The sequence below is a fragment of the Carcharodon carcharias genome, chromosome 9 (genome assembly GCF_017639515.1).
Source record: "Carcharodon carcharias isolate sCarCar2 chromosome 9, sCarCar2.pri, whole genome shotgun sequence".
Classification (NCBI taxonomy): Eukaryota; Metazoa; Chordata; class Chondrichthyes; order Lamniformes; family Lamnidae; genus Carcharodon; species Carcharodon carcharias.
In genome coordinates, this window is record NC_054475.1 from 10,650,717 (window position 1) to 10,666,269 (window position 15,553).

The window sequence follows — 15,553 nt, forward strand, 5'->3', positions numbered from 1 at the left end:
ACAGCAGCTACACTTTAAATGTATGTCATTAGACAAGGGTAAGGGCAACAGACACATGGGAACACCACCACCTGGAAGTTCCCCTCCAAGTAACTCACCATCCTGACTTGGAAACATATCGCCGTTCCTTCACTGTGGCTGGGTCAAAATCCTGGAACTCCCTCCCTAACAGCACTGTGGGTGCACCTACACCACAGGGACTGCAGCGGTTCAAGAAGGCAGCTTACCACCACCTTCTCAAAGGCAATTAGGGATGGACAAGTACTGGCCTAGTCAATCACGGCCTGATCCTGTGAACAAATTAAAAAAAACAACCTTATTTGCATAGTCTTTCTCACGTGCTCCCCTTAAAGACAGCCATGCTATTTGCCTCAAATACTCCATTTGGTACCGAGTTCCACATTCTCACCATTCTCCGGGTAAAGACATTTCTCCCAAATTTGCGGTCTTCGATTTATGGTCTCTAGTTTCGGATTGTAGTAATTGTGGGTATAGCCCCTCCTACTGTCTGTCAGGAGTCACGCGGTCATTCTTGGAGACCCCAGCCAATGAGCCTTAAGGGTGGTTAATCTAGGGGGCAGAGCTTCCTGGGCGAGGACTTGGTACAAACATGTGGCATCTGAAATGCTCTCTGTAATACGGTTATCTGTTTCTGCTTGAAACCTGTTTGGTACATCAAGTCATTACATTTGGCGACGAGGGTAAAATAGCTCCAACACTGTACCTCACCTTGTTTACATGTTAATGTGAGTGCATCAAATCTTAGGAAAAAAAGAAAAGACTATTCACCAGTGATGTCACTCTTCAGCAGAATCAATCCCTACAATGCAACCAGAGAAGACTGAAGCCAATGTGTAGAGCGCCTTGGTTTTTATTTTGCGGCAAACAAAATTACTGCAGAGGAAAAACAGAAAGCCATTCTTCTGAGTGTGTGGGGTAGCCAGACGTATAATCTCATACACAGCCTGATGGCCCCAAATGCACCCAATCTGAAGTCCTTTAACGAATTGGCTGACCTCGTTAGAATGCATTTCCAGCCGAAGTCAACCGTAATAATGCAGAGGTTTAAGATTAATTCCAAAATTAGGGCCCCCGGACAGTTGAGGCAGCTGTCAGAACGCTGTGACTTTGGTGAGGCACTCGATGATATGCTGCGGGAACGATTCGTCTGTGGAGTTCACAACAACACCACTTAGCGTCGGTTACTCGCAGAGATCAGCACTGATTTGAAGCGCGCCCTGGAAATAGCGCTAGCCATGGAGAGTGCTGCGAGAGACTCACAGGCTTTGTAACACACAACGTGGCACTGTTCTTCATGTGGGGCGAAAACCAGAGACACGGCAGTGAAGCAGGAGGCGCGGTCTGCTGCTCGAAACACTTCAACAGTGTATCCAAAATTCATTTGTTATAAATGTGGAGGTAACCACGTACCAGAAACCTGCAGTTTCAAGAAGGCAGAATGCCACTACCACCACAAAAGGGGCCACATAGTAAGGCAGCACTGGGCAAAGTCGAAACAGCCCAGAAAGCAACAAGCCAACATGATTGAATTGAAAAATACGATGGAATCTGAAGCTGTCAATACCTATATATATTCCCTGAACAATGTCAGAGCAGTAAAAACTGTATCGATTACTGTCACAATTCAGGTTATGGAGGTAGTTACATGAGCCTCAACCACAGTGGTGGGAAGAGCACACATTCAAATACCTAAATGAAGGTAGCCAGCCACTGAATCTGGAGCAGACAACTGCCAAATTGCAGACATACACTGGAGAGCCTATACAAGTAAAGGACATCGCCACAGTGCCAGTGTATTATAGGCAACAGACAGCACAGCTTCCAGTAATAATAGTGACAGGTGAAGGACTTAGTCTTCTGAGCCGAGACTGGTTACAGAAAAACAAGCTTGGCTGGTCTGAAATATTTCACTTCAAAACAGCAGGAGTTCCTGAACTGCTAAGGAAATACAACAGTCTATTTTGTGGCGAATTGGGGAAGTTAAAAGATGTACAAGCAAAAATATATGTGGATTCTCAGGTGACACTCGTTTCTTTAAGGCCAGGCTTGTGCGTTGAGAGAAGGTGGATGCAGAGCTGTGCCGGTTAGAAAAGCTGGGCATCACCCAAAACAAAAACAGAATTACCTGGAAAAAATCAGCAGGTCTGGCAGCATCGGCGGAGAAGAAAAGAGTTGACGTTTCGAGTCCTCATGACCCTTCGACAGAACTTGAGTTCGAGTCCAGGAAAGAGCTGAAATATAAGCTGGTTTAAGGTGTGTGTGTGGGGGGCGGAGAGATAGAGAGACAGAGAGGTGGAGGGGGTTGGTGTGGTTGTAGGGACAAACAAGCAGTGATAGAAGCAGATCATCAAAAGATGTCAACGACAATAGTACAATAGAACACATAGGTGTTAAAGTTAAAGTTGGTGATATTATCTAAACGAATGTGCTAATTAAGAATGGATGGTAGGGCACTCAAGGTGTAGCTCTAGTGGGTTTTTTTTTTAATAATGGAAATAGGTGGGAAAAGGAAAATCTTTATAATTTATTGGAAAAAAAAAGAAGGGGGAAACAGAAAGGGGGTGGGGATGGGGGAGGGAGCTCACGACCTAAAGTTGTTGAATTCAATATTCAGTCCGGAAGGCTGTAAAGTCCCTAGTCGGAAGATGAGGTGTTGTTCCTCCAGTTTGCGTTGGGCTTCACTGGAACAATGCAGCAAGCCAAGGACAGACATGTGGGCAAGAGAGCAGGGTGGAGTGTTAAAATGGCAAGCGACAGGGAGGTTTGGGTCATTCTTGCGGACAGACCGCAGGTGTTCTGCAAAGCGGTCGCCCAGCTTACGTCTGGTCTCTCCAATGTAGAGGAGACCACATTGGGAGCAACGAATGCAGTAGACTAAGTTGGGGGAAATGCAAGTGAAATGCTGCTTCACTTGAAAGGAGTGTTTGGGTCCTTGGACGGTGAGGAGAGAGGAAGTGAAGGGGCAGGTGTTGCATCTTTTGCGTGGGCATGGGGTTGTGCCATAGGAGGGGGTTGAGGAGTAGGGGGTGATGGAGGAGTGGACCAGGGTGTCCCGGAGGGAGCGATCCCTACGGAATGCCGATAAGGGGGGTGAAGGGAAGATGTGTTTGGTGGTGGCATCATGCTGGAGTTGGCGGAAATGGCGGAGGATGATCCTTTGAATGCGGAGGCTGGTGGGGTGATAAGTGAGGACAAGGGGGACCCTATCATGTTTCTGGGAGGGGGGAGAAGGAGTGAGGGCGGATGCGCGGGAGATGGGCCGGACACGATTGAGGGCCCTGTCAACGACCGTGGGTGGAAAACCTCGGTTAAGGAAGAAGGAGGACATGTCAGAGGAACTGTTTTTGAATGTAGCATCATCGGAACAGATGAGACGGAGGCGAAGGAACTGAGAGAATGGGATGGAGTCCTTACAGGAAGTGGGGTGTGTGGAGCTGTAGTCGAGATAGCTGTGGGAGTCGGTGGGTTTGTAATGGATATTGGTGGACAGTCTATCACCAGAGATTGAGACAGAGAGGTCAAGGAAGGGAAGGGAAGTGTCAGAGATGGACCACGTGAAAATGATGGAGGGGTGGAGATTGGAAGCAAAATTAATAAATTTTTCCAAGTCCTGACGAGAGCATGAAGCGGCACCGAAATAATCATCGATGTACCGGAGAAAGAGTTGTGGAAGGGGGCCGGAGTAGGACTGCAACAAGGAATGTTCCACATACCCCATAAAGAGACAGGCATAGTTGGGGCCCAACCTGTCCAATTCTCGGAATGGGCAGCACCCATAGTTCCAGTGGTTAAGCCTGACCAAATCATAAACATCTGTGGGGACTATAAATTAACTGTGAGTAAGGCAGCAAAGCTAGACAAGTACCCCATTCCCAAGATAGATGACTTTGTGCAAAGCTGGCTGGAGGCAAGTCCTATACAGAATTGGATATGAGCCATGCCTACCAACAGTTAGAACTGGATAGCACGTCGAGAGAATATGTGACTATTAACACACACGAGGGTCTTTATCAGTACACTCACCTACCTATCCTTTGGTATATCGTCTGCATGTGTAATCTTCCAAAGAGCAATGGAGAGTCTTTTGCAAGGATTTCTCCGAGTGGTGGTATACCTAGATGATGTTCTGGTCACAGGGTGAGCAGAGACCGAACACTTGGCCAACCTGGAGGAGGTGCTAAGAATATTTTTAGAAGCTGGTATACGATTAAAGAAAGAGAAATGTACATTCCAAGCACCAGAGGTTACCTACCTAGTTCACAGGGTGGATACCACAGGCTTATATCCAGTAGAAGAGGAAGTTCAGGCAATAAAGGATGCACCCTCCTCATCCAAAGTAACCGAACTCGTGTTTCCTGGGTATGATCAACTACTATAGCCGCTTCTTGCCTAACCTATCCACTGTGTTGACACCATTTCACCGGTTGTTAAAAAAGAATCACCACTGGTCATGGGATTCACAACAGGAAGAAGCCTTTGTGAAAGTAGAGAAGCTATTACATTCATCATGTTTGTTGGCTCACTAAGACCTATCGAAAGAATTGTTGTTAACTTATGATGCTCCTCCTTATGGTGTAAGAGCTGTGTTATCACATTGAATTGAAGATGGATCCAAAAGGCCAATCTGCTATGTCTCAAGAACCCTATGCAGAGCCGAGAAGGGTTATTCCCAGCTTGAAAAGGAATGTTTATCGGTGGTATTTGGAGTGAAGAAATTCCACCAGTACCTACATGGATGACATTTCACCTTTATGTCAGACCATAAACCATTTTTATTCAGTGAGGATAAGGACATTCCGCCAATAGCCTCAGCAAGAGTACAATGTTGGGCTTTGATATTATCTGTGTACAAGTGTACCTTCATGCACCATCCTGGCTTACATATTGCAAATGCTGACACACTCAGTCAACTCCCATTACCAGATAGCATTGTACATGCTCCATTGCCACAAGAAATTGTGCTTGTACTGAATTTCCTGGATTCCTTGTCAGTGTGCATGAAGCAAACTACAAATTGAACAAACAGAGATCCAATTCTGTCAAAAGTCAGAGACTTTGTATTGCAAGGGTGGTCAAATTCACCAGTGTCTGAAGAGCTGAGATCTTCCATGCCCGAAACAATGTTAAGTTGTCAAGATGGAATCTTGTTGCAGGGATCAAGAGTCGGTATCCTTTCAGAAAGAAGAGAACCACTCTTGACAGAGCTTCACAGTGCGCATCCAGGCATTTCGAAGATGAAAATGCTTGCATGAAGCTATGTCTGGTGGCCAGGCATTGACAGTGACATTGAAAGATGGTCAGCAACAACAGAAGTTGCCTGTTTCAGCTCCACTGCATCCGTGGGAGTGGCCTTGTCGGCCCTGGGTTAGACTACATATTGATTATATAGGACCATTCTTAGGCACCATGTTTTTATTGATCATAGATGCGCATTTCAAGTGGTTGGATCTGTATGAAGTCAGGTCACTGATATCGAGCGCAACTATCAAAAAGCTGTGTCATTGTTTTGGTATACAAGGCCTATGGGGTGTCATCGTTTCTGATAACAGTGCAGTCTTCACCAGTACAGGGTTTCAGAGACTCATGAGTTTAAATGGAATCAGGCATATTAACATAGCACCATGTCATCCCTCATCAGATGGGTGAGCTGCGAGAGCTATGCAAACTTTCGAATCTGGAATGAAGAGGTTATCAGGAGTTACCCTGGAAACTCGACTTTCCCATTTTCTTCTCCATTATCGTATGGTGCCTCCTTCAACTACGGGTTAAACACCGCCTGGATTATTGATGAAACGCCGCCTACTGGTGTTTCCAAACTTAGAGGGGAATGTAGAGAAGAATCAAGGCAATCAAAAATCTAATCATGATATTCGTAGCCAAAGCTCAAAGGTTTACTGCATGAGATACAGTTTCTGTGCAGAATTTTAGAAGTGGACCATGTTGGATTCCTGGTACAATTATCTCCAAAGCTGGTCCTTTGTCCGTCCAGGTAGAAGTGGAAGGCATAATTGTTTGAAATCATGTGGACCATATTCGTGCTAGAGAGATATTCCAAAAAACAGCTATTCTGTCTGCGATTAACATTGAACCATCATGAGGTGACAGATTGATCTAGAATATACATGCCGATGTTGCCAAACCCTGAACTGTCACTTTCTAATGATGTACCTGATGCTGCAGTTCCTGATCAGGTCAACCTAGTGGAAGAAGTGATAAAGCCGCACCGTCCTAACTGAATAAGGAAACCACCCCAGAGACTTAATCTTTAATCACCTGAGTTGTGTATATGTACGTGTGTTAGATATTTAATGTTTCCCTGTCAATAGAAAAGTGTAAAAAAAAAACCTAAGGGTGGAGGAAGTGTAGCAGTTGTGGGATTAACCTCTCCTGCTGGTCATGTGACCATTCTTGGAGCCTCTGGCCAATGAGCCCTAAGCGTGGGTAATCTAAGGGTCAGAGATTTGTGGTCAAGGATTTGGTACAAACATGTAGCATTTTAAATACTGTCCGTAATAAAGTTATCTGTTTCTGCACGAAACCTGTTTGGTACGTCAGGTTATTACATGAACTTTGCCGCAAGTGAACTCCATCATAATTTTAAAGACCTCAGGCTGAATAATATGAGGAAGGCTCACAGCTCACACCCCCAACTCCCGCCACAGAAACAAAGTCAGCAGGGAGCCGAACCACTCGACATCGGCCTACCCTGCAAGCGGGTCAAACAAGGGCCGAGTCGGATTTCTGCCCCTCACTGGGCAGGAAGGTCTGCTCCCTGGAGCATCCGGCCAATCTGATTGGCTGGTAGCTCCATCAGCTCAGCAGCGCCAAGAGCAGATTAGTGGGCTCCACCGGGACTGCAAGAGGAGGAAGAAAGCCTCTGGAACCAGGAATCGGGGTCTTGGGCAGGGAGGATTTGAGCCGGTCAGGGAGCGGGAAGGGTGTGGGTGTCAGGCTGCAGATGGGTAGGAAGAAAGGGGGGTCCCATCTTAGGTGGGGGGGGGGGGGGGGGGGGGGGTGCTGCCCCTTGATCCGCCAAGCGTAGCCCCCCAAAGGTAGAAACCCCCACTTCCTTCCTGTCCTTTGAAGAAATTATTTTTAAAAACCCGGCTGCCGGCTCCCACCCGAAAGCCAACGTCAAACGTTTCACGGTGCAGGCAGCATATTATCCAGGTCAATTGGTTTGGTAACAAGCCTAATTGAACCCTTGATTACCTATTTAAATATGGCGGGTGGCTGCCGAATTTGGCACCTGCCCACCCCCACTCCCCCTGGATTATGGAAGTGAACTTGGGGGTGGGTGGGAAGGTGGTTGGTTGGGCACCCGCCCTATTTTATGTAGCCCACTCCTGAGACACCTAAAATGCTTCCCTTCTATTTGTGCACCCTCAAAAAAAAAAGAGACCAAGCCTTTTGGATCTTTCCTGAACACTATAAACTCTCAGTCCTGGCATCATCCTTGTGAGTCTCTTTCACACTTCTTTTGGCATCCTGTAGTTACAGGAACTTTCAGATTTCAGCTGTTGTTTTCCTTGAAATACCATTTCACATCTTTCTTAGTCTTAAGGGGATTTGTTTGTCATAGGCATTTGATACCTTTAGCTTTTGAATATCTTATTCAAGTATTTACTTGTGGAGAGTTAAAGGGAGATTTAATTGAGGCGTCCAAAATTAGGAAGGTTTTTGGTAGCGCAGGTGGAGAGAAATTGTTTCCACTGGCAAGAGGGTCAGCAATCAGAGAAAAGAGTTAATTTTATTTTGCTTTATTCATTCACGGGATGTGGGCTTCACTGGCTGGGCCAACATTTATGGCCCATCCCTAATTGCCCTTGAGAAGGTGGTGCTGAGCTGCCTTCTTGAACCACTGCAGTCCCTGTGGTGTAGGTACACCCACAGCGCTGTTAGGAAGGGAGTTCCTGGATTTTGACCCAGCGGCAGTGAAGGGACAGCAATATATTTCCAAGTCAGGCTGGTGAGTAACTTGGGGGGGATCTTCCAGGTGATGGTGTTCCCATGTGCCTGCTGCCCTCGTCCTTCTAGATAGTAGTGGTCGTGGGTTTGGAAGGTGCTGTCGAAGGAGCTTTGCTGAATTAGCAAAAGAACCCAGAATGGACATAAGGAGAAATAATATTTGTACACAGTGAGTTGTTATGATCTGGAATGCACTTCCTGAAAAGGTGGTGGAAGCAGATTTGTAACTTACAGCAAAGCAAATTGGATAAATACTTACAAAGAAGAATAACTGGGGGACCATGGAGAAAGAGCAGAGCAGAGTTCTTTCAAGGAGCCAGTGCAGACATGATAATTCTGTGATCTTCACCACAGCTTCATTTTCTTTCTGTGAATCCTATCCATATGACTAACCTCTGATAATTTGCCCCAGGTACTGACAGTTTGATTTATCTTTTACTATTTGTTTGCACTCCAGGCCCCACATACCGTTGGTTTATCAGTGAAATCCCAAACTTCATAATGCCAGACGACCGTCACTTCATCTCGCAGGTGACAGGGAATCTCTACATGGCCAAAGTAAAAACTTCAGATGCTGGCATTTACTCCTGTTATCTCACCAGTCACATTGACTATGCTACAACCAGCGTCTTCAGCAAGCCCATTCCTCTAACTGTGCAGTTTGTGGGTGAGTCTCTTTTGTCTTCAGTAAAGTAGATCGTTGGTGGTCTCTTATATATCAGTTTCAATCAGTGGGCACAGGTCAAGTTTAATGCGTTATTGAGTTACAATCGTGGAACTTAAACCGAGAAAGATGGATTCTTGTTCAGCAAAGGTATTAATGATTATGCATCCAAAGTGGGTGGATGGAGTTAAGATGCAGATCAGCTGTGATCTAATTAACTGGGAGAAGGGCCTGACTGGTCTCCTCCTATTGCTTTGGAATATTGGTCTGTTAAAATGAAGCCCCAAAGTTGAAGGCAATCGTAACTAACAGGCATACTGTGGCTTAATGTAAATAGTGAGTGCTATTATTCTCTTAGTCCTTCAAAAGACCTAAAAAAGAAGAAAATGTTGACTCAGAAAACAAAATCTATTTGTCTATCAAACAGTCTACAGTGTCTATTTAAATAGCATCTCTCTGAACTACAGCAAACAGCACTCTTGACCAAAACTACAGCAATGTCTTCTGATAAAAGCAGAGTGATCTCTCCAGCAAATACAGTCAGTGGGGAAGAGCAACTATAAAATACCTTCCTGCTTTCTGACGTTGGCCTCCTGTCAAATCTACCATTAAGAGATGTGACGGTGTCTACAGAGAGTGTCTCGGGTTGTAAGTGCCCGGAATGCTTATTGGAGGTAAAACAAGACTTCTGGCAATATTCATACCAAACTGTCTATTTTAGAGCAGTCCGTTTACTCAGAAAACAGAGTCCATTTGTCTATCAAACAGCCTACAGTATCTATTTAAATAAAATCCCTCTGAACTACAGCAAACAGAACTCATGACCGAAACCACAGCAATGCCTCCTGATAAAAGCAGGGTGAGCTCTCCAGCAAATACAGTTAGTGGAGGATAGTTACTTAATGCAAATTATGTAGATAAAATCAATCTCATCACACGCAGCAGTGTGGACGCCGGGCCTGATTATTCAGTCATGTCAATCCTGGCCAGGAATGATGGTGTCCCCACATGCAGAAATAAGTGACTGGTGTCCTGAACTGGGAGGTCAGAATGGGTTGGGTTTTAGTTCTACCATCGCAGCATCCGCCAATGGCCCTGGAAGTTGTCGGGGATCTGGTGATTACGTGGTCGCAAGCTCATGGACGCGGGCGTTGTGGGCCTGCAGCTGGGCCGTGTGGCGCAGACGTCTCTGACATTGGGATGGCCGCGCAGGGGCTGGCATCATATTTAAAGGGCAGCAGGCCCGGTGTTAGAGTTGGGAATTGTCTCGCAGACTCACTAAGAAAGCCCTACAGTTTTAAACCTCCAGTGGCTGAATTTCTGTTGCTCCAGAACAAAAACATATTCCAAAGTCCAGGGGAGGTGACTCCTCCATGGTCACAAAAGATCTTTCGGTGGAAACCATGGGTCCAACTGAGGTCTGAGATGTCACAGTCCAGCCAGTGCATCTCCTCCAGCTCTCGATGATGAAGAAGGCCAGGGTAGATGATTCCTACGTTGCCACTAACTCCCCCTTTCCTAGCAAAAAGCCTCCTAAGCGTCCTCCTCTTAGGGACTCAGATCCGAGATGTCACTTTAAGGGATGGTCCCCTCTGCACCTCAGTTGCGCGTTGCTCCTGTCAATTTCGGACCCAGTCTCTTGCGTGTTCTGAATTTCCCGCCTGAGTCTCTCCCCAGAGTCTCTCCCCAGCTCAGCATGTTTTTACACATAGAAAATACCTCCAAAATCCAACCAATGGCCTGTGAATCAGTCTCCCCAAAGCCCAGAGAAACCTCGCACTGAGGCGAGGAAGCCTCATCACCCGCTTTCACTGGGCGAGTTACTGACGGCACAAGAGACGCGTGTGAGTTTCACTAAATTTGGGTAATTACAACGAATTGTATTTCAGTTGTATGTAAGTAGGCAATTAATCATATTAACACCGGGCAAGTTTCCCCTTTTTGTTTAACTGCCCATCGCTGTTTTAATCACGTACAGTTTTCCAAATGCCGGGAGCCTGACCTGCGGATTCCTGCACAATTCTCCGTGACCACCCACCATCTCTCGCGCTCCAGCGTGCTCCGCAGAATCCAGCCCAGAGGAGCGCGTATTTACCAACAGTGCATCTCCAAACTCCGCCCTCGCCACTTAAAGCCACAGCTCCCCTTTCACTCAGGGACGTTCCACAAATCCCTCTTTTTTCGTTTTATATTTTACCCGCTGTCCATCAACGGAAACCGCGGCCTTGATTTTCACTGAGTCTTGGATGACTTGGCAGCCCTTTAAAAAGGGTGGCCTACCCCGGGATTCCTGAGCCCATTCCCAGGGTTTACAATTCTCAACGGGGCCTGCGAAGGGTGCAGGCTGGCTCGGATTGCAAGCCTGCACCCTGCGCTCCTGACCTGGATGGTTCCATCGCTGGAATAGGCGTAGCCGCAATTTTCGTCAAATCAGGCTAAGTTTTCAATGAGCCTCAGAGGTGGTCATGAACCATAGTTTGCATAAAATATAAGTTCCTTATGCTCCCCGCCATGCCAAGGTATGACCCACCCACCCACCCTCTCTGGCCACTCATGACCCCCCTGCCAAGATATGCCCCCCAAACAATCCCAAAGCCCCTCTTGCCCTCAATGCAAAGCTGTGGCATTTCCAAGCGCATTGACCCACTATACGCCATCTAGAATCAATTAACCCTATAGCGACAGTAGATGTGCAAAAGGGCTTTTTAAAAAAGTCATTCCTTGATAGCTTTCCACTTCCTTAAATAAAAACTCATTTTTACTAGAGCCCAATGAAAGTGTCAATCATCCAAGCCCTTTAAAGTATCAGTAGCTGATACTGCAAGCACTTGAAACTGCTTTGTCTTGTGTAAATAAACATTGTGAAATTGGCAGCAGAGATCAGAGAGCCAGAGCTGTCAATCAAGTAATGTTTTCTTTGGAACCTGGTGTTTCAACAGGTTAACGGATTCTTTGGTTCTCAGCCAAGTCTCATTAGGCGTTCTTGGCTGGGAGACCAGACATAGCTTTGACATAAGGGGGATGATGGGGCATGGAGGTGGGTGGAGGGGCATAACCTGGCATAGGGTGTATGAGGATCCATGTGGGGGCTTGGGTGGGAGGGCATAGCCTGGCATGGGGGCATGAGGTGGCATGGGGAGCATGTTTGAGGGCTGGAGGGCCTTACTTTTTACCTTATAACTGGGATGAAGTCCCACAGCACCAAAACGGAGCCTCTGCACCCAGCAGCCTGCGGCAGCCGCCGTCTTCCCCGGGTCAGCTGGCCTGAATCCAGCTCGCACGCGGTCCCCACGATGAGGATCCCGACGTCACGGGCATTTCCTCCTGAGGCGGGCGGGCCATGCCGGGAATTTTCCCATCTCCCGCTATCCGCCTCGGTGATGAAAATCCAGGCCTACGTTCCTACAATTGATTCAACAAAGCAAGAATTAATTATTAGAAATGACATTAAAAAAACCACTATCGTTGATGGGGCTGTAATAATGCTCCTTCCCTCTACTCAAGGAGTCCAATTGTCATTTTACCGGCATTACTCATGAAAAGCTTGATTATCTAGTGATGGATTGTGCTGTCCTTGCAACCGCTGAAGTTTAAAGGGATAGACTGAAGCTCAGTTTTGGATCTGTCTTCACAGATAAGGATCTAGAGGTTGCATTTTAAAGGACAGTGGGGTAGGTTTTGGTCTTGCGAGCTATTATAAAATTGTAAAACAGTGAGCTGTCAACTACAGCTCTCCCAATTTTGATTCCCAAAAACCATAAGACCATAAGACCATAAGACATAGGAGCAGAAATTAGGCCAATCGGCCCATCGAGTCTGCTCCGCCATTCAATCATGGCTGATAGGTTTCTCAACCCCATTCTCCCTCCTTCTCCCCGTAACCTTTGGTCCCCTTACCAATCAAGATCCTATTTATCTCAGTCTTAAATACACTCAATGACCTGGCCTCCACAGCCTTCTGTGACAATGAATTCCATAGACTCACCACTCTCTGGCTAAAGAAGTTTCTCCTCATCTCTGTTCTAAAAGGTCTTCCCTTCACTCTGAGGCTGTGCCCTCGGGTCCTAGTCTCTCCTACTAATGGGAACATCTTCCCCACGTCCACTCTATCCAGGCCTTTCAGTATTCTGTAGGTTTCAATCAGATCCCCCCTCATCCTTCTAAACTCCATCGAGTATAGACCCAGAGTCCTCAAAAGTTCCTCATATGTTAAGCCTTTCATTCCTGGGGCTTCATTTGTATTCGAAGGATGTGCATTCAAAGCAGGCGAGCAAGTGTGGCACAGGCCAGTCGGTCGCAATCTATTCCAAATGGGTAAAACAAGAGTCAACTGTTTCATCCAAGGCCATTTGCCAAGATAACCAGGCGAGATGAGCAGATTGTCACCTTGCACCTTTGGCCAACATGCATTCGCCTTCATGGTGTTAAGAGGGAATCCACTGCAGCAAGCCTAATATGAGATGCCTGAGCAGGGTCCAGCCGCGTGGGAGAGGAAAGGAGTTGTTTTGATTGACAAGCCATCTGCTGAATAGCTGGCAGGAGGATGCCTTTGCCCCTTTGCTTCCTGGGGTCGGAATTAACAGCAGAGACATGAGCACAGAAACCTACGCTGACACTCCAGGGCAGCACTGAAAGATTTCCGTACTGTTCAGATGTGCCATCTTTCATGAGGTTTTAAATCAAGATTCCATCTGCTCTCTCAGATTGACATAAATTATTTCGAAGAAGGGTGAGAACAGAAGTAGGAGAGCAGGGGAGTTCTCCCCGGTGTCCTGGCCAATGCTTACCCCCCTCAACCTCACTGAACAGATTGTGTGGTCTTTATCACATTGCTGTTGGTGGGAGCTTGCTGTGCACAAATTGTTGTGTTGCCTACATTATAATAGTGACTACACTTTTTGAAAACTACTTCATGGGCGGGTTAATTTTCTTTGGGTTGTCCTGAGCTTGTGAAAGATGCTATATAAATGCAAGTCTTCCTTTTCATTTTTTTATGTATAGTACACATATTTTTCTATATAAGTAAACAGGTATGTATGTTTGTGCATTTTTTGATGCATCTGATATACTGTATGTGGATTTGTTATGTTATAAAAAAGATGCAATCTGCAATTAGGTCAAGAATAGCAATGTTGAAATAAAAAGAGCTGGACTGTCATCTGTTTGTACCTTCGTAACATCCAACTCCTCTGTTTGTGGCTGAAACGCTCATCCATGTCTTTACTGCCCCTAGAGTTGATTATTCTAACCCACTGCTGGTGGGCTTCCCCCTTTCCACCCTTTGCAAAGCTTGAGGTCATCCAAAACTCTGTTGTCCATGTCCCAGCTTGCACCATGTCTGGCTTACCCAACACTTCTGTGATTGCTGACTTACATTGTCTCCCGGTCAAGCAACACTTCAATTGTAAAATGCATGTTCTTAAATCCCTCCGTGGCCTTGTCCTCTCCCTATCCCTGTAATCTACCCCAGCCCCACACCCCTCGAGATATCTGTGTTGATCTAATCCCAGGATCTTGAATAAACCTGATTTTAGTCACTTCATCATTGGTGTCCGTGCCTTCAACTGCCAAGGGCCTAAGCTCTGGAACTCCTTCTCTGCCACTCATGTCCCTTTAAGACCCTCCTTGACCAAGCTTCTGGTCATCGGCCAGAATACCATCTTATGTGGCTCAGTATCAGAATTTGTTTTATGATGCCCTGTGCAGTTCTGTGGGACGGTTTCTGGGGCTGGATTTTACGTGTCCCCTTCAGGTCTATTTTTGTTGGGGGGGATGGGGGGCACAAAAATAGGGCAGGTGCCCAGCCCACCACCTTCCCACCCACCCTCATTAGACGGTAGGTAAAGTGCACCGAAATCAGCTGACGGTCTGCTATGTGTAACTAAATAGTTAAGGGTCAGTTGAGCTTGTTAACAAGCCAATTGACCCCGATAATACCATGCCCGTGCCGTAACACTGTTGGCATGGGTGGGCAGGCAGGAGTGGGTGGGCCGTATTTTAACATGAGTTTTAAGGAAGGAAGGAAGTGCTAACTTCATGGGGCGGGGGGGGTGGGGGTGGTGGAGGTGCCCTTTGCGAAGCTTTGGCAGCCCCGCTCTTCCTTCCTACCCACCTGCTCTCCAAAACCCACTACCCCCACCCCCCCACCACCCATCCCCCCAAGCTGGCCAAACCCTCCCAATACCGCCAACACACCTCACTCCAGGATCCATTCTTTCTGGGACTGGTTGCAGTACCGGCAAGCGCCCACCACTGAGCTCTTGGTGCCTCCGTCCGATCTGCCAGCAGCTCCCGAGGGGCAGGGCTTCCTCCCAAGTGAGGGGCAGAAGTCCCCCTGTCCGCCAATTTAGCCCACCCACTGCTGGTTGTGGCTGCAGGGAGGGCTGGTATGGAGCGAGCCAGTTTCCAACTGACTCTCCTTCTGGTGTGGTGGGGGGGGTGAGGGGGGTGGCGAGCTGTCCACCTCCCGGCAACACGCAGCCCCTTCCGTTAACGGTGCTATATAAATGCGGGCTGTTGCTGATGATGTTGTTGGGCAGAGACGTTCTATGCAGATGAGGGAAGGGATCTAGAAAATAACCAGCTGAGAGCAGGTAGCAACGGGAACACTGACTCCGAAGTCTGCGAATATCAGTGATGCTGCCCAATTAAACAGATGGACCATAAATTCTCTAAAAGAAGCTGTACGTCAAAAAATGTGCCAGGGGCACAAATATTTACGCTCCATCTGTTGCCGCTTTTTTTATTGGCCATTTCATTCTTGAGCTAATAGACGAATGATCTTTACGTGCAAGGGGGCATTTCAAAACTGCGTGCGAGCGGGGTAGCTTTTAACCTGGGCAGTTTAAGACAAGTACTGAAATGTCCAGTGAAAATCCTAAACTCAGTTAATCCCCTGCT

At 47.0% G+C, this 15,553-nt stretch overlaps 1 protein-coding gene across 2 annotated transcripts in view; it reads left to right on the forward strand.

Annotated features, from left to right (window-relative positions):
- cntn2 (contactin 2) overlaps window positions 1-15,553 on the forward strand; it is a 177,516-nt gene that overhangs the window by 89,154 nt on the left and 72,809 nt on the right. For both annotated transcript variants that reach the window (XM_041195638.1, XM_041195639.1), the window contains exon 6: window positions 8,447-8,656. In XM_041195638.1, coding sequence (XP_041051572.1) covers window positions 8,447-8,656 — 210 coding nt within the window. The remainder of the gene's footprint in view (window positions 1-8,446; window positions 8,657-15,553) is intronic.